Source organism: Podarcis cretensis, assembly GCF_951804945.1.
Source record: "Podarcis cretensis genome assembly, chromosome: 9".
Classification (NCBI taxonomy): domain Eukaryota; kingdom Metazoa; phylum Chordata; class Lepidosauria; order Squamata; family Lacertidae; genus Podarcis; species Podarcis cretensis.
In genome coordinates this window covers 38,645,224-38,671,157 of record NC_137178.1, presented here as the reverse complement: position 1 = coordinate 38,671,157, position 25,934 = coordinate 38,645,224, and the positions used below count along the sequence as shown (strand labels likewise).

At 42.2% G+C, this 25,934-nt stretch overlaps 1 protein-coding gene across 2 annotated transcripts; it reads left to right on the top strand.

Annotated features, from left to right (window-relative positions):
* Positions 1–44: 44 nt before the first annotated feature.
* LOC307224121 (uncharacterized protein) lies at positions 45–23,867 on the top strand. 2 transcript variants are annotated; one of them, XM_079990631.1, is made up of 9 exons: positions 45–154; positions 718–967; positions 2,591–2,699; positions 7,080–7,176; positions 10,260–10,380; positions 11,244–11,347; positions 16,387–16,426; positions 22,132–22,196; positions 23,372–23,867. In XM_079990631.1, exons 6-9 carry the CDS (start codon positions 11,282–11,284, stop codon positions 23,534–23,536), a joined length of 336 nt encoding a protein of 111 aa, XP_079846757.1. In that variant the 5' UTR covers positions 45–154; positions 718–967; positions 2,591–2,699; positions 7,080–7,176; positions 10,260–10,380; positions 11,244–11,281; the 3' UTR covers positions 23,537–23,867. The 2 variants fall into 2 exon arrangements, with proteins under 2 accessions (XP_079846757.1, XP_079846758.1); XM_079990632.1 differs by lacking the exon at positions 718–967 and having other exon boundaries at positions 93–148.
* The last annotated feature ends 2,067 nt before the right edge of the window (positions 23,868–25,934 follow it).

Here is a 25,934-nt window from a genome sequence, read left to right as displayed (position 1 = left end):
CTTTTCAAAAGCAGGGCGGAGTTCTTTCCTTAAGGCTAGAGAGAAGGAGTCCCGTTGGACTTAAATCGGGTTTATTTCCGAGGAAAGGCGACGCACGCAGGGGATCGGGCTGTAGGGCTCCCTTTGAGAGAGTCCCGCCCTGCTAACGGTATAAGTAGGAGAAGCCGCGAGGGAGGAGTTCATAAGCTTTTGTTTTAGTGAAATAAATACGCGCGTGCGGCGATAAGAAGCGAGCTGTGCCTTTGTTTTCCAATCGGGACGTTGTTGCTGCCGGTCCCAAGTATTATAATAAAACTGTAAAGTTGGAAGGGGTCACGAGGGTCATTTAGACCAACCCCCTGCAGTGCAGGAAACTTTTGCCCAAACGCAACTGCCTTAATAGAAATAGCAAACCTTGGAAGAGTCCCATGTAAGAAAACGCCTTTTGCTTCGGAGTTGCCAGAAAACATGTTGCAACTGGGTGGGATGCGCTGGTGCTTTCTCCAGGCAGAATTTGGCCCCTCTGCATAGAATTTGCCCCCCTATCATTAGGCAGAGTGGAGCAACTGCCTCAAGCAGCAGGTGCTGGCAAGGCATCAGGGGGTGGCCTCTCCAGTGCCCTCTGATGACCTCATTGGTGGACAACACTAGCCCATTGTCAGTATTGGAAAACATGTTTGTGGGCTTCCTATAAGCATATGTTTGGCTACTGTGAGTACAACATGAGCTTTTTTTTAGGGGAGCTGACACAATTGTTGAGCTTTATTAGGATAAACAGCCAAAACTTACGTAGCTGGTGTTTTGAGGGACCGGCAGTGGCTCTACCCACCTACAGCGGCGGAGACACCCAGCAACTGCCATGCCGCCCTGCATCTCTTCTGCTGCCCAGCAGTCCAGCCCCCAATGCCCAGCAGCCACCATGTCGACCTACAGCCCCCCCTGCGCCCAGGTCGGCTCGCCACCCCTGCCCCTACACTACAGGGACTAGGTAAGCTTTTGGCCTCATCCACCATCAATAAGATTCAACTGCCAATCCAATTGGCCCTCTGTGTAATAGAGGTGCTGCCTTGTTCTTTGCCTCAGGCAACAAAAAGTCTTGAGCCAGCCCTGCCGCTAGGGTGAGCTGTTCAGAAATCCGTTATCGGCTTGTGCCTAAACATGTCACTCAAAAATGCCCCACTGGGTTTGGCAAGATTTCCTTTGCAAAATATGTGCATAGAGGTTTGCACATGTTTACTCAGGCTGCATATACATAACTTTAAAGCACGTTCAAAGTGCACCCTGCACGAGCCCTGGGAACTGTAGAATTGTAAGAAAAGCTGCAGTTCCCGGCACCCTTAAACTACAGTGCTCAGAATTATTTGAGGGGTTAAATGTGGTTTGAATCTTCTTTAAATATATGGTGTTAAGCAGCATCAGAATAAGCCCTGCTGTATTCAGTGGAGCATCTAAGTGCACTTGAGACTGCAGCCTATTTCTCAGGAAGCAGAGTGTACAGCTTGTGAATTGCAACTAGAGTTGCAGACTCCTGAAATTAATGGATTCTGGTACTGGCTAGGGTCTGGAGGTGGAGTCCAGAGAGGGCCAATTCAGCTGCAGAATCTAGTGGCTCTTGGCGGACCCAGGAGTAGAAAACAGCACAGTTTAAAAAATGTTGCAGAAGATGCTCAGGAGTGACTTTGCCTATTGCTTTTCAAACAATTGTCAGAACCTCCCCCCACTTCTTAGTGTGAACTCTCAACGGGTGTGTCACTTGTTTGATGGGACCCTGAGACTGTCAGCTCCCATTATGTGCTGGAGCTAGAGAAATGAGAACATGCACATAAGGCACATGGAGATATGGGTGGGTAGAGCATCGAAAGTCCCGGGTTCAATCCCTGGCATCTCCGGGTAAGGCTGAGAGAGACCCCTGACTGAAATCCTGGAGAGCCTCTGCCAGTCAGTGTAGACAATACTGGGCTAAATTGACCAATGGTCTGGCTCAGTATAAAGCAGCTTCCTATGTTCCTAATTCACACAACTCTCCTGGAAAAATATCTGGTCTGCTTTTCTTTTTATTTCAACCTGGTTGAAGTTTTAAAAACATAGATTGAGGACTCCTATATATTAAGGGAAGGAGCCAAAAATATATTTTGATGATTTTCAAGCCAGAAGATATGAAGTAGTCAAACAGCTGCCTAGACTCTATAAGCTGTAAGGTTTCATGTGACATATTTTACATTCCAATTTTAAGGTTTTGGCTCTTGGATGAAAAATAAAATACCTGTAGTGTCAAAACCAGTCTTGAACACCCCCTAACCCATCATATTGCATATTTTACAGGAATAGACAAATGTGTTTTTCTCATATGACTTCCTTGGCCAATCTTGATTTAAATGGCAGCATGAGTTCTTGGCAAATGTTATGTGGAATGGACCAGGTGAGGGAAATGAGAGGTAGCCAGCTCAGCAACACATTACCCACAGAAACAGAGGGAAGTTAGGGCAGGGAACTAGTTCTTAATGCTCGTTATCTGCATACCCTTTGTTCTCCATTACATAACTGCTGCCTCTTGATGCATGAACTGAAAATATTTCTTGTTTAGTACGCAATTTCCATTAATTTTGTTTAGTTCCTCTGCCAAGCAAAGCAGGAAGTACATTTTGAGTGCTGGGATGGCTGTAGCTATGCTCTCCAGAGGACAGATGTCAAGGGGAGACAAGAGTAAACACTCAAAAGAGGTGAGCAGTTTTATGTCTGGCCAGAAGAGGAAGCAGAGACAATGGTTTTTGTATTGTTTAAATGGTTTTCAAAGAAAATTGGTCTTCAAAAACAAGGCATTAGCAGCTGGGAAGGTATCTTGCATAAAACCACAACTTCTGCACAACTTCAGTTTATTTAGGAACATAGAATGCTGCTTTATACTGAGTTAGATCCCAACTCCATCAAGCTCAGTATTCTCTACACTGACTGGAAGCAGCTGACCAGGCTGGTGGTATTCCCAGCCCTAGGGGACCGGGTGGCGCTGTGGCCTAAACCACTGAGCCCCTTGGGCTTGCCGATAGGAAGGTCAGCGGTTCGAATCTGTGCAACAGGGTGAGCTTCCATTGCTCTGTCCCAGCTTCTGCCAACCTAGCAGTTCAAAAGCATACCAATGTGAGTAGATAAATAGGTACCGCTGTGGCAGGAAGGTAAACGGCGTTTCTGTGTGCTCTGGTTTCTGTCATGGTGCTCCGTTGTGCCAGAAGCAGTTTAGTCATGCTGGCCACATGACCCGGAAAGCTGTCTGTGGACAAACGCTGGCTCCCTTGGCCTGAAGCGAACTGAGCACTGCAACCCCATAGTCGCCTTTGACTGAACATAACTGTCCAAGGGTTGTTTAACCTTTTATTCCCAGCCCTACCTAGAGATGTTAAGAGATTGAATCTGGGACTTTCTGCTTGCAAGGCAGGTACTCTCCTACTGAGCTATGCCCCTTCCCCAAATTTCCTGGAAATTTCAGCAAAGTTTCTGCATAAGTTGGATTATGTAGTACAAAATGACAGACGGCATGTCTGTTTAGCGCATGTTGGGAGATAGGGGTGTTCTGATAACCTGGGTCAGCTCATCCACTCTTTGCTAGCCAAAGGATATCCATGCAAACCTGTATCAGTCCTCTGGATTGGCCTTTTTGGACCTGTGGTCCAATTAGCCATCCAGAGAAATTGCGGGCACTGCACACACACACACACACACACACCTCCACCGCTGCAGCCAAGCACACCTTTGCTACTCACTACAGTAGAATGTATCTTTCAAGCCTCATTTCAGCCGAGAAGAGGACCCTCTGGGTGCCAGAGAAGACATATTTGGTTTTTGTGTACTCGAAGGTGCCATGTCGGTGAGCCCAGCTATAGTTAGTACAAGTAGAAGGGCATGCAAAATACGTTCATTGTTTCCCATAGGTTTAACAGGTAACCCAGGACAGTTGTGAAAGCTCTACCATTAACCCCATGAACAGGGCAGTACTTAAAGTTTCATTTTTGCTGGGGTGATTGAATTATTCCTGCACAGTTTCAGTTTGGCTCAGCTCATTTTTTGTATTGTACATTCTGTACTGTATGTTTCATTAATAAAAAAAAAATCATGAAAAAAATGCATGATAAATATTTCTTGGGTTCCATAATCTTTTCCAAAACCTATTTTGGAAAAGGTGGATGAAACGTATTTTCAGCTACACAAATTCCTTTGGCTTGCACTTCTTATGAAGACAGTGGAATAGATAGCAGGAGATGTTAATGCCTTCCTGTCATAGTCCTAACAAAGCTCACCTGCCAGTGCCAGCCCAGTATGAGTATGTCTCCAGCACGTTCTCTCTTACGTAGAATACACTTTCTTTGCTAGTGGGTAGTACTTAAATTGAATGTTAGATATCACCAGGCTTATATTTGATAAGTGCTTTGATGTATATGGTATATAAAAAGCTTGCCCTTGACCACAGGAGTCATTCACAGAAAAGGAAGGGTAACAATACATTCATCCCCATAGTTCCATTGGAGGGATTGTAATCCAAATTCATTCAGCCTTTCCTTTGGAAAGCAAGGCTCCGTTTTTGTTTTTTTCAAAAACACTATTTGGCAATATTTGCGATGGTGCTTTTAGTGTTGACATTTGTAAATAACAGATATCCTTTCTGCCGTGGTTGAATGTTTAGCACTGGAAAGGGCAAGGGAATATCACATTGTGAACTGTATCTTCACTCTGCATGCTTCCTCTCAACAATTCCATCTAAAGCCTGAACAACTAAAAACAATGGGAAATCTTCCATTAGCACCTGTATAATGAAGCTCAACTCATTTGCTCTTCGCCTTCCTGCTACAGTTACTGCTACGTACTTGAGAGGTATATTTCCTGTGAATTTCTGCATGATGTGTGCAGCAAAGGGAACAAATCCCTCCAGTATCATTCAGAGGGCAAATTATGATGCTGAAACTTGGGAAGGCATGGTAAGCATCATCATAAGAACATAGGAAGCTGCCTTGAATTGAGTCATACCAGCCAGCCCAGTATTATTTAGATTGTAGCAGCTCTCTAAGGTCTTTCACATAATCTGCTTGCTCAGAGTTGCTAGACGCCCAAGACCCATCAGCCCCACTCAGCATGACCAGTGGTCAAGACTGATAGGAGCTGTAGTTCCGAAAGACCTAGAGGGCCATGTGTTCCCTACCCCTGCACTACCGGAAGTCAGCTTCCCTGAAATTAAAAACACTACAAGTCCAACACCAAATACATTGGTGCAACTACATTGCCAAGGGTTTAGCTGTAGGGTAAGAAGCATGTGAAATGAGCCTGCTTAATCGTCCTTTGATGAAAAGGAGGATCGCCAAAGTTCACTTAACAGCACAATCCTATGCATATTTAATTCAAAGTACATTCTATGCAGGTTGTTATACACCACCCCAATCTCCACAGCTGTGCAAGATTCCAGGGTTACAGGCACCCAGGGTTCATGTTTCCTTTGGAAATGAGGCACAGTGGAGACACTGGTGTCTTTATGCTATATGGTTTATTTACACATATATGCAGTGGTGCCCCGCAAGACGAATGCCTCGCAAGACGAAAAACTCGCTAGACGAAAGAGTTTTCCGTCATTTGAGGTGCTTCGCAAGATGAATTTCCCTATGGGCTTGCTTCGTAAGACGAAACGTCGGGCGAGTTCTTGCGAGTTTTCCCCCTTTTCCCCCTCTTTTTCTAAGCCGCTAAACCGCTAATAGCGCTAAGCCGCTAATAGCCGTGCTTCGCAAGATGAAAAAACCGCAAGACGAAGAGACTCGCGGAACGAATTAATTTCGTCTTGCGAGGCACCACTGTACACCCGGGCCTGCAATGTTCAAAGCATTCTACTCAAAGCAGGTTCTGTCTCTCTCGTGGCTGCAATGTTTAATCCAAAACTGCCAGCCCCATGCTGCTCTGAGTCCTTTTTCTCCAGCTCGCAAACTCCTTGCCAAATGCAACAAACTCTCCTTCGGCTTACATCCTCGCCCACTCCAGTTCTGCCCTTCACTCCTGCAACTCTGCCTTTTGTCTCCTGCTACCTATCTCTCAGCCCACGGCTGGGCTCCACCTGCCTGCTTCCAGATAGTCTTTGCCTTGTTGATGGCTTCCTTGATGGGTCAACACCCTGCCTTTATTTGCTTAACGACCTGGACATTCAGGCTGGCCTGAACACTGGAGGATTGGATTGGCCTGTATTTTGCAAAGCCAAACTCAGGGTCTGGCACCCAGGGATTAGAAATGGAGGTCCAGCAATTAGAAAGGGAGTCCAGGCACCCCACAAACTATAGCACAGGCCAATGGGCTAACTTCAAAATAGTGTGTATAGGATTGCAGATAAAACATGCTAGCAGCAGACTTTACAAAAAGTTATGTACAAGTACATTTATCTCAATGGCTAGGAGACATTCAAAACATTCAGATAATACACAAATGATGCTGTGTCTGAGACATACAAAGTAAAAGTAGATAGCTGTAATTTTAACTGAAGTATATGCAAGCACTGGATGACCTAGACCATTTGCAGTTCTTTGGAATACTACAGCAAAGGTGAATTAAAATGATTAATCTGAAGTATCTCAGAAAACATTGGATCAACAGGCAAGTATGCCTTATCTCTCTTACCAGTCAAGAGGAGTGGATATTAATTATTAACAAATGTAGGATGGAAACAGCAGATGAAAATTAAAACTCCTAAGATGGTTAAATTCCATCTTTATATATCCTCGAAGATCATGTAATCACATCTGTTAATGGGCAACCTAAGAATGCTACATTTCCTGAGTGACAAAATCTAAATGACCTCAAAGATACAGTCTTCAAAGAGTTTACGTAATCCATAATTAATGGACGTGTTTAAACAGTTCAAAACTCTGGAGGTGAAAATAAAGCCGATCTATGTTCACTACACAAGTATGACCACAGCATTGAAATGATTCAGTCACAAATAGCCTTACATGCATTTTTGAACAACTTGAACGTTGCAGCCTGGTATCTTTTTTAAGTGTTTAACCTATATAGGTGGAAGGCAGATTCAGATCAGATCAGGTAGATTCTATGTACCATTGCTTCTGTAAATTTCTTTACAGTGTACCATGGCAAAGCTTTCCTGGTGTTATTATTCATTGGAATCAGACAGAAGCCGCCCTTGTCTTTTAATCAAGATGAACTTGAAAGGTGAACATTGTAAGTGGCAGAAATTATTTATAATTTTGGTAATAAAAGTTTATGTCCAACATTCCAAATTTCATACATCTGCTCTGGTGCTGGCCTTGAGATATAAACTATTGGAAGTTTCCTTTAGAGTGGGCATTAGTTGAAAGGGGATAAATCAGAATGATAGAGTTCATAGCCATTCCTAGCTCACAAAATTTCCATATTAACATCTTCACCTCAAACATAAATGGTTACAAAGTTACAATGAGGAGAGTTGCATTGGCCTTTGTCAATTGAGCTTAATGATGGAAATCCAGACAATGGAACATTTACCTACTGTGGAGCGTTAAAAGAGGAACAATTTCAGAATCCTTGTGCAGAAGACCCAATTAAAAATTTATGGCCAACTGTAAAACATAAAGTGATATTTGACATTCTTTCTCTTGTTCTCCTTTTACCGAAGTACAAAACAATGAAACATAAGAAGTCCTCTCACCCCCAACTACTTATAATGAAGCCTTTTTCATAGATCAATGGGAGCTGTACAGAGGATTAAAAATGTGTTTCAGGGTTGTATTTGTTTTATCTGTAGCTCATGCTATTACAAAGGCTGGGATAGCATAACAGAACAAAAAACATAATGTTTTTACAGTTATTAAGCCCTAGCCCTAGTTATCAATTTAATTAGGGCTGCAGTTCCTTCATTCCTTTACCTGGGAGCAAGCCCCATTGAACTCAGTAGGACTTGCTGTTGAGTAGACATGAATAGAAATGTCTATTGAATGACATTTGGGATTTAAAGCACCACAGCTTTATTTTTTATTTTTTTTATAAAATTTTTATTGCGTTTTCACATTTTATAAACACAAACACACACACACAGACAAAGACAACACATATAAAGTTTCATATCCTTACTTTCCTAACCCCAGTTCTTGACCTCCCCCCACCCCCCCTTCATACATCCTAATTCAATTAAATTAGCTCAGCAAGTTCATATCTCTCATCCTTTACATATTATTATTATATATATATATATTTAAAGAAATACTTAATTCTTATTACTTGGCCAAATTTTACTTATCCAATTTTCTTATAAATATTAAATCCTTTTCTAAGGTCGACTCAAATTCCTTCCACGAATTTCCCTTTTATCTTAAAAATAGGTCATAATAATCAAACACAAAGGTCATAAACATTTTTTTTAAAAAAAATTCTTCCCCCCCCGCCCCGGTTTCTGTCCCTTCCCAATGTCCCCATGTCCACAAAAACAGTTTTTAGCCTGGATTCCTCACATCTGAGGCCTTTAAATCTCTGTCAGTCTCTCTCTGCCGATTTTGTTAGTAGCCCTCTTTGTTGGTCATCGGGTCTCGAAGGAGTTCTAGCTCAGTCTCGTCAGGTTTTCTTCCATCCAAAGTGCTTGGTACCAGCTGCTGCGAAAGGTCAGCTAATCTTCCATACTCAAAGAGGAAGCCCCAATCATATTTCTTGCTTCTTTTAAATTCAAATATTCCAAGTGTTCCAGGGGCTTCCTCCCTCCTCTTTCGCATCTTTCGCAGATTTGTAATCCAAAGGTCTTCTTCCTTATGTTCTGACAATGTAGGCTTCTGGTTGGTACTCTCCATCTGTACTGGCCCTTGTTCCCTCTCCTCCTGTTCCGAAGTTATCTCTTCTAATTCAGCTGTAGATTTTTTCCCGGTCAAATCCATTGTGCATTCAGCAGAGTCACTTATTTTAGAGTTCAAGGTTATAAGTTGTTTACTCATAGCCGTAGTCTGCTCCTGCAACTTTCCCATGAGAAAAAACATTATTTCTATCTCTGCCTGTAGTTTTCCATCTGCAGCCATTGTAGTGTTTCAATGTTTCCCCTAGGGGGATTCTGGTTACTTAATAGTTTTTTCCCAACAGTCCGTTACTTTGTTATTTCACTACTTTGTTCCCAACCAGTTTAATTCAAATATAGCAAATTTAGTCCAGAAAGGTGTTAAATAATAAAATTTTTAACTTTCACTGCCCGTTTGACAGCTCCTTTGACAGCTGTCAAACTCCTTGTTCCTTTTTCTCCAGCTCACATACAGGACACTCCCGGGTCTGGGGGGGGTTTAGACAAAGACTTCTAAAATTCCACTCTTACTCTCCAGCACAAATCTTCTGTCAAATTCATGAAAATATTATCTTTTAAAAAACACCAAAAAGAAAAAAACTCTCCACCTTAGTTCTCCGATCCTTGCTTTAAATCTTCTGTAAGCAGGGGGGTGCGGACTTCCCTTTAGCACATCCCCCGATCGTACCGAATTCAAAGGTAGAAATTTTAAAGTCCAAATTCCATTTTACTCACGGATTAATTAAAGTCCGAATTTCAGGGAAGAAAGTCAGCGGTCTCCGGCCATGGCTCGCGGCTTCGCTCCACTGCAGTAGCGGTCCACTCACAGCACCACGCCGCTCCCCGTACCCTCTCCGCAGCCTTTAAAAAGGCTCTTCGTGGGTCGGGGGCGCTTTAGGTGCCCGCCGAGTCACCAAGTCCGCAGGCTTCAGCGCCTGCGGTTTCTGAGGGTCCCCGCGTCGCCGTCGCGGTAGAACCCTTCTCCAGCGGAGCCGATTCCCTCCGGAGCTCGGAGGGAATCCGCCATTAACCAGATCGCGCTAACCCGGAAGTCCCTAAAGCACCACAGCTTTAAAGCACATTAAAAGTAAATGTATCATTTACATAAGTTTTCATGGATTACCAAAAAATGATGCAATCTGATGAAGCGGGCTTTAACTCCCAAATAAGCGTGTGTCATAATAAATTTGTTAGTCTTGAAGGTGTTAGTACTGATCTTTTTATCGTTCTGCTAAAATTGTGCTGTGATCTACAGTATTTCACAGGGCTGTTGTGAAGACAGTAGACTGTAAAAGACTTCAGAATTTGGTCACCTCCACACCACACATTAAACACATATGCAAGGCACATTGCCTCTCTCAAAGAATCCTGAGAAATGCAGTTTGTAGTTCCCAGCAGCCGTAACAAACTACTTTTTCCAGGATTCATTGGGGAGGCCATGTTTCTGGGGAAAGTATAACATTACTGAAGGGCAGCAACTAAGAACATCTTTCTGCTTCCTCCTTCTCAGCCTGTTCCCCACAATGGGCTCCCCTTTCTCTTCTTCATCTGACAGCAATTACCACCCCAGCCTCGAGCCAGTGATGACACCAACCCAAGACAGACTTATCTCCCTCCATAAGTGGATACAGGTATTCCCCACTGTGTCCCATTGCACAGTGCTTCCATGGACAAACATAGGGCTCTGGTCCATGACAAATTTTCAGAATTAGGAGAAAGATTGCACTTCAGTATTCACAACCCAAAGGCAAACAACAAAAGAATCCTCAACCTCAAGCCAAAATCACTGTCGTGATAGGAAAGGGTCCGTATGCTCAGACAGGGGTCTCGAGTGGACTCGTTCTGCCAGTGCAGAAGGTAGAGAGAACTAAGCTAGAAACCTCTTGTGCTGAAGATTTGACTGGTTCAGTAAACTTTATATATGGCGATAATTGACAAACATGTTTTTGCTGCAGTTTCCTAACCTATCAATCTATTGAGGAGCTTTTAGGCTAGTGTCCTAGTATGTTGTCAGCAATTCCTACAACTTTCAGCAGGACTAGCTGATCTTACGAATCACAATTATTGGCCATGACTAGAAAAGTATTGCTGAAAACAAGCAAGGTCTTAAGAAACTGAACAAGTGGGTGGCAGGTGTGAACTTTATAGAGCCAGGCATGGGCTTTGGCAAGTTCTGAAACAGACCAACTCTGGCCACAATGTGATATCAGGATGTATGTAAAATGGGGGTGTATGTAAAATGGGGGGGGCAGTGTGATGCCTTCCAGATGCTGTTGGACTACAAATCCCATCAACCCCAGCCAACATGTCCAATGTTCAGGAACAGTGAGAGTTGTAGTCCAACAACATTTAGAAGACATTACATCGGCTACCCCTCTTCCAGCACTCCAAAGACTCCACAGCTAGCATGATATGCTGCTGTTTGCCACACCATTTGGGTTGTCTAATAGTGTATGAGTATTCACACACCCAACTCATATTGGCTCTATTACAGTGTGCGCTGGAGTTGAAGACACTGGTCCCAGTCCTAAGATGTTGGCAAAGGATCGCACCCAAGGATCACCAATGAGGAAGGATGGGACAAGGTTGTTTGAAGCTGTAAGCAAATATATGGGGAATGGGGAAGCAAGAAAAGGACTCAGTCCAGTCTCCAGTCTTGTTTCTTTGACCCCACCACAGTTTATTAGTGCTGCCAGAGAAGTCCATCCTTATTATTTGTTTGGCAGTGTCTCTTCAATACAGATGTGCCATGTGAAAGTGCTGGATACATAGTTCTCACTCATCCTTGTTTGATATTTCTAGCAGGGGGTAGTCTAGTCAGGAATGGAAATTGGTTTCTGCTTTTGCATCACTCTTGCCAAATCGTGGCAATTGTGTGGTTTCAAGCCCATATCTAATATAGAGAAGCTGTATTTCATGTTAGCCTTTGGGGGGGGGGAGTGATTACATCACTGGACAATTTTCCAGTTTTATTATAAATTTTTAACTATATGGATCAATTTCAGGGTGTGTCAATTTCAAGGTCTTGAATTAAAGCTGTATCATTGTCAAACAAGCAGCCTATAACCAGAAATGGTTATTCTCCATCCATGTTTCCAATTACTGAATCTAATATATTATTAAATTAGCCTTTACCCAAAAAGCATTGATTCTCTGCACAAACATCAGCTTAGACTGTCTTGTAAACTGCACATTGTTTTCCCTTCTGCTTTTAATTTCATCAAAGTAGAATTGATTTTGTCATGTAGAAGAGCTAACCCTAGCAACAAATCAGGTTTTTGAAACAAAAGTTCATTGTAGATACCATTCACCCCCTTTTGTTGAAAATGTTTATTTTCATTCTTTGCTTTAGTTTAGACTTGGCTTATGAAAAATGCAATGTTTACTGTTACTTATATTGCTCTTTAATGTAGCTAGTTTTGTCTACAATTACTACAATTATGCTTAGGCTATTCAAAGCAAATGTGGTAATATCATGCTCAAAATCTCTTGGACAAAATTACTATCCAGACGTGAATCTTATGGTGTGTCCTAGTGAAAATCACAGATTCTTAGTCTAATTCACTTCAGAAGTTGGTTTGGAGGGTAAAATGAGGCAAATGTGCTCTTGGGATGAGGGCAAGAAATATACTCTAAAATGAATATTAAAAATGGCTAAATACAGCTATTTTCTGGTGACAAGAAATCCAGTGAATGCATGGATCTTTCCATGGGTTCCCATATCAGGGCTTGGTTGCTCCATGTTCTGAAATGCATACTTAAATCTTTCTATGCAGATCCTCTATGCAGGACTCACTGGACTCTGCATCAGGACAGCTAAAAGTTTGCTAACTGCTTTTGAAAGACTAGGGCTGTCATGGGTGTAGCCGGGGGTGGGGCAGGTGCTCCCCTAAATTGAGTAAAACAATATAAATTCTTAACTAACCAACCAACCTCGTCCGTTTTCCCCCATCAACACAAGTCCTGTCCTCCTAATCAAGTCCTGCCTCCCCCAACAAAAATCCCGGCTACACCCATGAAGGTTGTTATTGTTCTTTTAAGTTCTTCAACAATACAAGGGAGGCCTGTTTTACAACCTGAGCCTGTGTAGTATAGTGATTTGACTGTTGACCTTGAACCCAAAGTTCAATCACCTATGTCAGAGGAAGAGTGGAGCTGGGGGAAGTCAGAAAGAGACAGTGGCAGGCTGGCGACATTTTGACTTTCTAGTGCTGCAGAGCAGCAGAGGTCAGGTTGACAGGAATCTCCCCTGTAGTGCAGGAAGTATAGTGACTTGGTCCTGTTGCAAGAATCTCCAGCTCAAGACCCCCAGAACCTTACACACTGCTGCTCAACTGGGACATTAACTGGGCAATCTTGGGTCAGTCACTTTCCCTCAGCCTAACGTTATTTACAGGGAAGTTGTGAAGATAATATTGGGGAGTCTGGGAGTGTAATATACTACCAAGAGCTCTTTGAACAAAAGGCTGGTATGCATGTACAGTGGTACCTCGGGTTAAGTACCTAATTCGTTCTGGAGGTCCGTACTTAACCTGAAACTGTTCTTAACCTGAAGCACCACTTTAGCTAATGGGGCCTCCCGCTGCCACCGCACTGCCAGAGCACAATTTCTGTTCTCATCCTGAAGCAAAGTTCTTAACCTGAAGCACTATTTCTGGGTTAGCGGAGTCTGTAACCTGAAGCGTATGTAACCTGAAGCATATGTAACACGAGGTACCACTGTAATGCTCAAACTTGTGTGCAACAAGCAAGCCACTTTGATATAGTGGTTAGATTGTTGAAATAGGACTTGGGAGTCCAATCCCAAGCAATATCTGAAGGGACAGTGTCTAGAAAAAGAGGTGCCGGAACTCACCGTGGACGCCGCCCTTGTTCTCTTATAATGGCAATGGCACTCACCAGAGAGGTGGCATCACTGAATTCCAGTGAGTTCCAGGCGGAAAAAAAAGCCCTAGTCCTTAGATATTACTTGGGTGCTAAAGTTTTTGATTGGTTGGTTTTATGGTGTATTTACCATGTATAGTTATTGTTGTCCTTTAGGATAGCTTGCTGGTGAAGGGTGGGTTATCAATATTACAATCAGTCAAGCAAGTAAGTCACTTTATTTGTAGAAGTGACTCTAAACCACTTAACACAAGTAAACTGACCCTCAGCACCCCTCACCATTGGCCAATACTGGCTGAGGATAAGAAAAGAGGACTCTCCCTATCTCTTTCCTGTGTTCATTTAAGTTATAGGTCTGTTTCATCCCTCCACATTTTATTTATTTTTTATTTGGCAGACTAAACAAATGAAAAGACGCCTGCTTCTTGGGACAAAAGCAATGACAAACCTAGACAGCATCTTAAAAAGCAGAGACATCACCTTGCCAACAAAGGTCCGTATAGTTAAAGCCATGGTTTTCCCAGTAGTGATGTATGCAAGTGAGAGCTGGACCATAAAGAAGGCTGATCACCAAAGAATTGATGCTTTTGAATTATGGTGCTGGAGGAGATGCTTGAGAGTCCCATGGACTGCAAGAAGATCAAACCTATCTATTCTTAAGGAAATCAGCCCTGGGTGCTCACTGGAAGGACAGATCCTGAAGCTGAGGCTCCAATATTTTGGCCACCTCATGAGAAGAGAAGACTCCCTGGAAAAGACCCTGATGTTGGGAAAGAAGAAGAAGAAGAGGAAGAGTTTGGATTTGATATCCCACCTTTCACTCCCTTTAAGGAGTCTCAAAGCGGCTAACATTCTCCTTTCCCTTCCTCCCCCACAACAAACACTCTGTGAGGTGAGTGGGGCTGAGAGACTTCAAAGAAGTGTGACTAGCCCAAGGTCACCCAGCAGCTGCATGTGGAGGAGTGGAGACATGAACCCGGTTCCCCAGATTACAAGACTACCGCTCTTAACCACTACACCATACTGGAGGGCACAAGGAGAAGAGGACGACAGAGGATGAGATGGTTGGACAGTGTTCTCGAAGCTACCAGCATGAGTTTGACCAAACTGCGGGAGGCAGTGGAAGACAGGAGGGCCTGGCATGCTCTGGTCCATGGCGTCACAAAGAGTCAGACACAACTAAACAACAACAAACAAATGAAAAGATGCACGAAAAATACACATTTAAAACTGTACATCTATCTATCTATATCTATCTATCTATCTATCTATCTATCTATCTATCTATCTAATCTATCTATCTATCTATCTATCTAATCTATCTATCCAGCCCTTCCTCCCAAAGCAGCTTAAGGTGGTCAACAGTTTATACATGTTCTTCCCCAAAATACAGAGTTTGGTCAATGCACACACCTCCCAGTGAACACATATTTGTACTGTTCCATGGTTGCCACATATTCAATTAGTTTCTATACAAACTATGGCTTTTAGAGCAGTGCGGCACCCATACTTTGGAACACTATTGCCACTGAAATTAGGCAAGCACCCAGAATTCTAGGAACATATGAAACTGTTTTATACTGAGTTATGCCATTGGTCCATCTAGCTCAGTATTGTCTACACTGATTGGCAGTGACTCTCCAGGGTTTTAAGCGGGAGTCTCTCTCAGTCCTAGATGTTGGAGATGAAAATTGGGACTTCCTGCATACAGGGAAAATGCTCTACCACTGAGCTATGCCCTTCCCCAGATTCTGATGCTTTTCTGCCTGCTGAAAATGTTTCTGTTTCGCCAAGCATTTCTAAAGAATTAATTTGATTCAGAGCTGGTCATTTGTTCTGCACATTACAGTTCGATAATTTTATGGTGTTTAAATGATTTTATTGCACACCACCATGCTTTCTTTTTTTTTTTTTACAATGAATAGGCAGTTTAGAAGTACACTTGCAAATAAATATCTATAAAACATTCCTCATAAAATATGCATTTTTGTGTGCATTTCTTGAACTGAAAGTGCATCATGAAAGTCAAAGAGCATAATCTGATTGACAGCTTTATTTGGATCTGCATATAGGTCCAGGATCAGCAAATGAGGTCAACTGACTTTAAAATGAAGGCTGAATAAATTTCTCTTCCATCCTTAGCTGGGGATTATGGGAGTTGTAGTTCAATAGCATCTGAGGACTTGAGGCTGTGGGAGAATGATGCAGATGTGGGAACCTCCACCCGTACTTTTTGTTGTTGCAGGTTAATTACTGAAAAGATATGTAAGTGTGTGCCCTTAACACACATTACAATGCTGGAGAGTAAGGACTGCACAATTAGACACTTTAAAATTACATTAAATTCAATTGGCTTGAACTTATTGCATTAAAGTCAGTGTAACAAAAAGTAATTAATCTGATTGAATCATGTCCTTAATTATTACATAGGACTATGTATTGTCCTTAAAACAGAACAAAAAAACTAAGTACAGATGGGTTTCAGTATTTTTTCCATACCAACCTTAGAAAGTCATGCCCTCCCATCAGATGTCAGGGAGAAAAAGAATTACACAACTTTTAGGAAACATTTGAAGGCAGCCCTGTTCATGAAAGTTTTTAGCTGACATCTTATTTTATATATATATATTGCTGGAAGCTGCCCAGAGTGGCTGGGGAAACTCAGCCAAAAGGGGGCAGGGTATTATTATTATTATTATTATTATTATTATTATTATTATTATTAAAGTCAGTAACTTTTATTCCCATTTTAGAGTTCGGGAACTGAGGCTGACGTAACCGAATTGCTAAAAGGTGAGTCAACAGCTCAGGCAGGGCTTTGAATCTTTTATGTTTCATTTTGCTTTTGTAAAGTCATTCCCAATCAGTTTATTGAAAGCACAAAAGCAGGTGAGCTTTACTAGAAGCCTGACAATGCCATGAGACAGAAACTGATACATTATTTATATTTTTATTACTGCTCAGAAGGAATTTTGCCATCAGATTCCTTTATAGCATGTATAATGGTTGAATATTGTTATAGCCATTTCCTAGAGGCCACACAGGTTTTTTGGTTTGGTTTGGTTTTACGTGTGATTTAAATATGAAAAGAGAGTGGGGGAAACAGGTTAAATTATTGTATGTCATTTCTTTTGAGGCTGGCGGCCTAAAGTCAATGGGAAAGGCTAATGATTTACTGCATGAGCAAGTTAAAAATGTATGCACTAATACATTTTACTGCCCTGTATATTCATGCTTTATTCCTCTGGCTCTTAAACAAAGTTTTTTTAAAAAAGAAAAACCACACACACACACACACAGAGTTTTCTACATTTAGAGATATCTCCTGAAAAATTGCCCTAACAGATAATAGAAGAGTTAAGAAAATGCAAACATATAATTTTAAAGTAACCTCTTTGCAGCTGTGCATCTTTCCCCTTGTAACATAGGAGTGGAGTCCTTATCTTCCTATTTCCATAATGAAAGCTCCCCAAGCACAGGCCACTGTGGCAGATTTACAGCCCTGGAGCAAGAGAAGTGACAGGGATTTTAATATGAACGGAGATATGAGGTCTTTAATGTACGGTGATGTCACTTCTAACAAGGTAGAAAGTGGGGGCGGGGATCGGATGGGACTTTTCATCTGTTTGTTTGTTTCTCCTTCTCACTCCAGTCACCAAAGGAAGTGAAACCTGCCCGCTACATCAATGACCTTTTTTCAAATGGGAAAAGGTCGCAAATAATTGATAAAATAAGGGAGGAGATTCTGCTTATTCAGGTGGAAGGCACATGCTCAGGCTAAGGGAAGGGAACAGACCTTCCTTGGGCATGCATTAACCAAAATAAGGTAAAACCAAGCATAGTCTGTAGACAGAACTTACTTTGGGAGCGTATAAGGGCAAGATATGGTAATGAATGTCCTCAAGGGAGTGTTAAAATGAATCGCTTATTGGATGTTGACCCTCTTTTTTATTATTCTTTTGAACATCCTGGATATGGTCTCGGAACTTCTATGTAGTCTGATGATCCATCTATTGGTCAGAGAACAGGAGTGGCTGGTGCAATATAGGGCCGTGTTGCAGAGCCATCCTCCTGACTTGGAATAGGCAAATCCATCAAGTTCTGTTTCTTCTCGTTTCTCATTTTCTTCTGGTCTTCAGTCCTTCCCAATTTCGGCATCAATCTGCAACTTTTGAAGAAGTCCTCATGGAAATCCACCGTCATCTCAGTGCACAGTTCTTCTAATACTTTTGCAAAGCATTCTTTCCGTAACATAATGCATTTTTGTATGTTATTATCTCCAATACAGTGGTACCTCAGGTTACAGACGCTTCAGGTTACAGACTCCACTAACCCAGAAATAGTACCTCGCGTTAAGAACTTTGCTTCAGGATGAGAACAGAAATCGTGCTCCGGTGGCGCGGCGGCAGCAGGAGGCCCCATTAGCTAAAGTGGTACCTCAGGTTAAGAACAGTTTCATGTTAAGAACAGACCTCCAGAACAAATTAAGTTCTTAACCCGAGGTACCACTCTATATGCATTTGTATGCACACTGGATATGCACTTTTGAAAATATTTCTTAGCTGAGTCAATGGGAGAAAATGCCTGCTCTGCAATGTTCTGTGGGCTGTGATGCACCAAGTAACATTTACCCAAGTGCTCTTACAGGTTTCTGCAATATGCAAAACTGTTTAGATTCTGTGATCTTTCAGCCCCTCCCCAACCTTCTCTACTTGGGAAAAGTTAATGAATGAATGGGTCAGTTGACAGCCTGTGGGCCACTTGGGTGCATTGCTGCCAGCTTTCTGGACCTCCATGTCAGTATGGATTTCATTCATTGTATGATCCCAAAACTGCGCTTGTGGCCTTGCTTGACAATCTTTCTCTAGAGACTGACAGGCAAACTTATACTACATTGACCCTATTAGATCTTTCTCTGGCCTTGGGTACATATGACATCAAGAGGTGTTAGGGACATAGTGGTGGGACCTGAGAGGCATTTGCATGCCAGCAACTCCATTTGTTCTCCAAAGAACGTTCCCAAAAGGTCACAATGAGTAATTGTGCAATGTTCTTCTGGCACCTCCCTTATGGAAAGATTCATAGGTGTCTCATTGTCAGTTTTTACTCCCTCTAACTGGGGCCGGATTTAGGTTTGATGAGGCCCTAAGCTACTGAAGGTAATGGAGCCCTTTATATGTCCAGCTGTCCTTTGTCAACAACAAATTGTCGCTGTTTTTTGTGTTGAATATATGCTATATGCTAGCAGTTTGAAAGCACGTCAAAGTGCAAGTAGATAAATAGGTACCGCTCTGGCGGGAAAGTAAACGGCGTTTCTGTGTGCTGCTCTGGTTCGCCAGAAGCGGCTTAGTCATGCCGGCCACATGACCCAGAAGCTGTACGCCGGCTCCCTCAGCCAATAAAGCGAGATGAGCGCCGCAACTCCAGAGTCAGCCACGACTGGACCTAATTATCCAGGGTCCCTTTACCTTTACCTTACAACCTAAGCCTACAACAGAGGAGGTCACAGCATTAACACCCCAAAAGGGTTCTGCTGCTCCCATCGTCACAGCCTTGGATTTAAACAGAAATCAAACATTGTTCTGACTCTCTCTCCAGCTTGCTGCTTTTCCTCTTGCTGACATCACTGCAACTCTCTGCTCTCAACTCTGGCTTTGTCCTTCTAACTAAATGGAGTTAAAAGGAGGGAGCTCCACCAATTTGGCATTTCCTAGAGACCCCTTAATGGCCCCTCACCCAGGCTGTCACCTCACCAGGAGTCAAGTCTGTATTCCAAGAATTAGAAGCCTTGATTAGATTTTAACACTTGCTAAATCCAGGGATCGGAAGGGTCTTAGCATACAACCTAACCCCCCCAACCCCCCCCCCATAGCACTACTTTGGTTTTATATAGCCTCCTTTCCATAGTGATTTATTTCTACCAAGTTATTCTGATGGCTACTTTTGCAGTACAATAACTGCCCCAGATTTTGGAATGGAATCAAAGAGGCAAAAGAAAGAAGTTATCAGATGTTTTCATATATTTCTCAGAGTAGACAGTTTAGGGGCCCTCTAGATACCACCAAACTCCAACACTCCCATACCTGACCATAACCATGTTGGGTAGGAATAATAGGAGATGGAATCCAACAATATATGACTTGGCTACCCTTGGCTTGGGACGCGGGTGGCACTGTGGGTTAAACCAGTGTTTCCCAACCTTGTGCCTCCAGCTGTTTTTGGACTACAATTCCCATCATCCCTTGCCACTGGTCTTGCTAGTCAGGGATGATGGGAGTTGTAGTTCAAAAACAGCTGGAGGCACAAGGTTGGGAAACACTGGGTTAAACCACAGAGCCTAGGACTTGCCGATCAGAAGGTTGGCAGTTCAAATTCCTGTGACGGGATTAGCTACCGTTGCTCGGTCCCTGCTCCTGCCAACCTAGCAGTTTGAAAGCACCTCAAAGTGCAAGTAGGTAAATAGGTACCGCTCCGGCGGGAAGGTAAACGGCGTTTCCGTGCGCTGCTCTGGTTCGCCAGAAACGGCTTAGTCATGCTGGCCACATGACCCGGAAGCTGTACCGGCTCCCTCGGCCAATAAAGCGATATGAGCGCCGCAACCCCAGAGTCGGTCATGACTTGATCTAATGGTCAGGGGTCCCTTTACCTTTACCCTTGGCTTAGGCTATAGCTGCCAACTTATTTGGCAATTAGTTTTCTGGGTAAACATGCATAGGATTGCACTGTTTGCTTATCATTACTGTTTATTACATTGACCTAAATGTACATCTATTCAGTGAAAAGCGTCTTCTTTCCATTTTCTCTCACACACTAACAGCTAGCTTGAGAGATGCTTAAAGGCCCATCTCTGGGCATAATGAATGAAAACGTTTGACGGGACCACAAGAACATTTCCAGATGGATCACACCCATGGCATGCTGCTGCAGATGGAATGTGTTTCAGGAACTGTAGCTCAGTGTGCTGAATCTGTTTAGCAATTAGAATGCCTATGTTGACAAAGACCAAAAAAAATAATAAAAATCAGCCAAAGATAGTAATGAGAGACTATAGTCATGGCTCCAGTAGAACATATTATTAGCATTAACCTTAGCACTAGGTCATGCACTGTCCCTTCTAATGAGTGATGTTAGGGCTTCTCTGACAGGCTGATTCCAAGCAGAAGAGTAACATAACCTTTACTATTTGATTATGCCAAGAGGCATATATGAACTGCAGAAGGCTAGACAAGCCTAGCCCTGTATTATAAAGAATAATTTGATTTCCATCCTATTCCCTTCCCTGGCCTTTTAATTTCCTGCCAGCAAAGGGGAGTCCAACAGTCCAGTCGTATACACATGAATCTGGCAGTTAAATCCCATCAAGTTCTACAAGACTTGCAGTCCTCAGCGTGTTTACTCAGAAGTAAGTTCCACTATACACAGTGGGACTCGTTCCCTGAGTACTAGGTGTGTGCATAAGATGGCAGCCTAAATCTAGGATAGGTATGCGCATGATTACAGCCCGAGAGTCTCAGAGTACACACTCAAGAGAATTGAATATGGATGAAAGAATACAAGAATGCTTTAGCATCTTAAAGGCTGATTTGTTGCAGCATCTTTGGCATTCAAGAGCTTACTTATCTGATTGATTGATTGATTGATTGATTGATGGCATTTACATCATACTTTTTTCTCCAAGGAGCTCAAGGTGGTGTACATGGTTTTCCCCCTCCTCATTTCATCCGCACAACAACCCTGCAAAGTAGATTAAGCTGAGAGGTAGTGGCTGGTACAAAGTCACCCAGTGAGCTTCATAGTTGAGTGGGGATTTGAATCCTGGTCTGACACTCTAATACTCTAACCACAAAACCACACCGGCTGATGTACACAATTTTGGTTGTCTGTAATGCAGGCATTGTAAGTTTAGGTGAACACACAAGCACAGACATACACTGGATACTTGAGGGAAAGGAAATAGTTATAAGGAAGGCTGAAAAATCACAGCCAACATTGCTAGGCAAGCAAAGAATTTGCACAGCATCACAACATTTGAGTTTTTACTTTTTATTTTTTAATTATCACATCTACATATCCAATAACCAAAGTAACAAACAAGCATGAATCGTCTAATCCTAAACTGCACAGATAGTATACATAAATGTTAAATATTCAGTTTGACCAATGTACCTAAATATTTACTTGAAGCCACATCCACTCCATACATCCATAAAACTTTTAAAATAACAACCACAAATATTAAGACATTAATAGTTTTAAATTCTAAATGCCATTATAAAAATATCATTTAAGTAATATGCATGTGATACTATTTTTGTTTGTAGTGAGTTGGCCAACCAATATCTTTGAGCAATTAAATTTGCCAGGGTTTAAGATGTGCTTATAGTGAGTATTCTTTGACAAAGAAGTGATTGGACAGGCATTGTAATCTTCCTTGTAAATCTTCCATGTAAAACTGTTCTCCCTCACTTATGCATTTTTTAATGTATGTGCATTTTTAGCTAACAATGTCCCTGAGCTTATAGTAAGACTACTTGAAGTCATAGGTGGAAAGACTGTCCTACAGGTATGCTTTTTGTTGATCACGTGAGGAACGACCTATTTGAATGAGCTACAGCAGCATTCTTGTGATGGAAGTGGGGTAAGTCCACACGATGAGCTTATTGTAATAGTATACTTGCTTTGCGCTTTAATAGATACATATTGCATTTTGACAATGAAGTGAGATGGCAGCACAGGAGCAAAACCTGCAGAACTCCCTTGTGATCTTAGCAGAAGCAGAAGCTCATTAATGCCTAAATAGTGGCTTGGTCCATCTCTTTCAGTCCCACAGATTCCAGTAAAAACATGGCAGCCATATGTCTGCAGTAACAAGGAATCCCAATAGTATATCTGCTAATATTCTATAGCAGATCACTTAATTCAGTATACAGGCAGCCCACCCAGCCCACCCTGTTTATGCACATTCAATATGTGCACGGTCGTGTGTAAGCACATCGCGCCAAACCTGAAAGTGACCCGGAATCATCCTAAAGACGTCATTGAAACGGGGCGGTGTGGAGTGTTTGCAGCTACATAAGGGAGCTGTTGTATTACAAAGCACTACATAGAAGCTCTCCATGCTGTCCAGGCAGTGATGGCCTTATTTCAGATGCCCTTCTTAATCGTATTGGAGGGGGAGGAAGAAATACCTTTGAACTGCCTGTACGCAAGAATGAGATTGGCTGAAAATAGAGCGTAAGTATGTCTGGTGTTAAAGCTTTGATGTTGTGTTCAGCAAGAAATCCACTCGGATCAATGCCACCCAAGCACAACTATCAATAATCAGAAGAATGTATGACAAGAACTAATGTTTTATATCACAAAGTAGGTCTTGTTCACACAAACAGTTAGCTTTTGGATTCTGGGCAAACAGGCTGATGAATAAAAGTGACAACTGCTTTTTTATGCCTGCTTTTAATGTAATTGCTTGCTGCCTTTAACCCTGTTTACTGTATATTTGGTTAATTTAAAATATTGACTGAAGTTTTTGCTTGCAAAGCTCTGTTCTGTAATGCAGATTACTATGCATCTAAATGGGCTTTTTTGCCTTACATCTTCCTACCAGAGACCCTCTGAGAGATGATCTTTGTTTTGTTCCATATCAATACCCATTTTCCAGCTGCATGCAAGATGACAATAATACATTGCTTCTTTTATGCAAGGCAATAAATGACCTTAATAAAGTAATACTTATTTAAGGGGCAGCATGGCTTGTTAAACTGGGAAAAGAATGAAGATCAAGAAAAGTTCCAGAGATGTTGGCAACTGTCTTTCTCAAGACAATGGAGTGCACCTCCAGGGGTGAAGTCAAGGCACTGGAAAATCACAGTGCCTGCTGTGGCTACAGAGACCGGTAACTCATAACTGCTGCCTTCTGCATTGTTATTTCTGCATTAGCAGCACTGAAGTGACATCCTCAGGGCGCAAGCCCAGGAACTGTGTATGGAGGTCCTGGCCTGCCCAGATGACAAGAGCTCATTGATGTGGGCCAAAGGAAAGCAGAGCAATATGTTTGGCACCAGTTGCTGGAAGGAAGCATACAAGACTCCATCCGGCCCTTTTCACAATGTCACAATTCTCTGAGATGGGAAATGCGATGACTCATGATAGGGTATTCTCAAGAGTGGCACCCGACTCTGGCATGCCCTCCATTCTCAGGTGCAATCAATATCAAAACTAATTGAATTTTGACACCAGGGGGGAAATGTGTCCATTCTTCCAAGCATTTGTCTTGGCTGATGTAGTTCTGTTGTTGGTTTATTGTCTGATTTTAGATTAAATATTATTTTAATGAAATATTGTTTTATTGTATATTAGTGGTATTCCTCACTCTGGGATTGTGTGAATAATGAAGAGCAGGTTATAAATAATTTAAACAAACATGTATATATGCAAACTGGAGTTGACCCAATGGGTTCCCATGACCTAGAATCTTCTGGGGCTGTGTTTGCATATGGAGCCATTTTCTTCGGCATCAAGTTTGACTTGTGCACCCAAGGAGTTTTGCGTGCACATTCTGTGGCACACGTACATTGGTGTTGCACCAATGCCTTTCTTGCTGCTAGGGCTTCACTTCTAAGAACGTGGGCTTGTTTGCAACTTTTTTTAAAAAAATATATGGTGCCTAATATTTACTGAAATCAGCTGAACGCTGACAGGAAAATATAATCAATAATTTCAGAAAATAAATTAAGCCATGTGACAATGTAGCAGCAACCTTCCTTCTTCAAATCTGAATAATGAAGAAGAGGGTGACAAAGAGCAGCAAAAGACGGGTGTTTGAAAGCCTTGGTTTTTTACTAATTAGAGCTCTGGAAAAAAATCGTCATCATCACTGGACTCAGCCCTGAAACACAGAAGCAAACGAACAGCCCTGGTTCAATTTTCAGTTTGTGCTTTTGAGTCAGCTCCGGGGTTGCCTTTGATATGTTACATGCTCATGAACTTTCCATCAATTATAGATGTGAACTTTTTCACTCTGCTGAGTTGTTTGTAAATACTGTGAGGTAGCTTTCCCCCAGATCATACCAACTTAGAACTTCAGAATGGGGGGGGGAAACACATATAAAGTTATATGAGATTATCTTCTACACCTATGATTGGTTAGTTAGTTTTGATCATGTTTATATTTCTGTCCATCTGTCCCATTATCCTTTGACCCCACCTGAATCAAAGCCATTCATAAACTCCCCCCTCACCTCTGCTTAGCTAGTAATAACTTTGTCGTGAAAACTTTTCCAGAGTTCATTCATGAAAACCAAAGACTACTGTAAACGCTCCGTGCAAAGTTAGCTGTGCGCTTGAATGATTCCCACAAAATGCTAACAATATGGAGGCAACTGAGGTAACCCACTATCTGTTGCAGGATAGACAGACTAGGTAGCTAGGAGTGGAGGCAGAAAGTTTTCAAGAGTGAGAACTGCCTGGGAATGAAGGAGAGAGACGATTCAGAACCCGTGTAATTTGCACTTCTTGAAACATTACATAAACCAAAGGGAAGCTATCCTACAAAATTCACACTTCTCTGAATTTTGCAATGCAGTCATGCAACTAAATATTGTGTAAAAATGTGCACAGTGGTACCCCAGGTTACATACGCTTCAGGTTACATTTGCTTCAGGTTACATACTCTGCTAACCCAGAAATAGTACCTCAGCTTAAGAACTTTGCTTCAGGATAAGAACAGAAATCGTGCTCCGGCGTTGCAGCGGCAGCAGGAGGCCCCATTAGCTAAAGTGGTGCTTCAGGATCAGAACAGTTTCAGGTTAAGAACGGACCTCCAGAACGAATTAAGTACTTAACCCGAGGTACCACTGTACATTGGCAAAATTGGAGGCAAAATATATATTTTATTAGGTAAAATGTGCACTACAATAGTAAAGCCTATTTAAAGCACATTTTGTTCCTCCCCTCATAGGATACTGGGAATGGTAATTTACCCTTCATCGCACTACAATACCTAGCACACTTGACTACAGTTCCCAAGCTTCTTTTGGGAGGTGCTTTAAATGCAGGGTGAATATGGAGTCAAAGATGAGTGTCTTTCCCAGCTCTGACTGGAGAAGCTGGGGCCTTTTACATGCAAAGCATGTGCTCTGCTCATTGAGCTAAGGTCTTTCCCCTAAGTATTTTGCCTCTGTCCTGGATGACTGAAAATAAGCTGCGAGTTTCTGCCAATCAACATTTCAGATCAAGAATACCTTAGTATGTGGTTGCATCATGAAGGCAGCTTGGCTAATAGCTGATGATTAACTAATATATT

Coding starts and splice junctions, on each gene's coding strand:
- LOC307224121 (XM_079990631.1), top strand. CDS start 11,282: ATGTTGGCAAAGGATCGCACCCAAGGATCACCAATGAGGAAGGATGGG. Junction 16,427..22,131: donor CGTAACCGAATTGCTAAAAG/GTGAGTCAACAG, acceptor GTGCATTTTTAG/CTAACAATGTCCCTGAGCTT. Junction 22,197..23,371: donor GTGGAAAGACTGTCCTACAG/GTATGCTTTTTG, acceptor TACTTATTTAAG/GGGCAGCATGGCTTGTTAAA.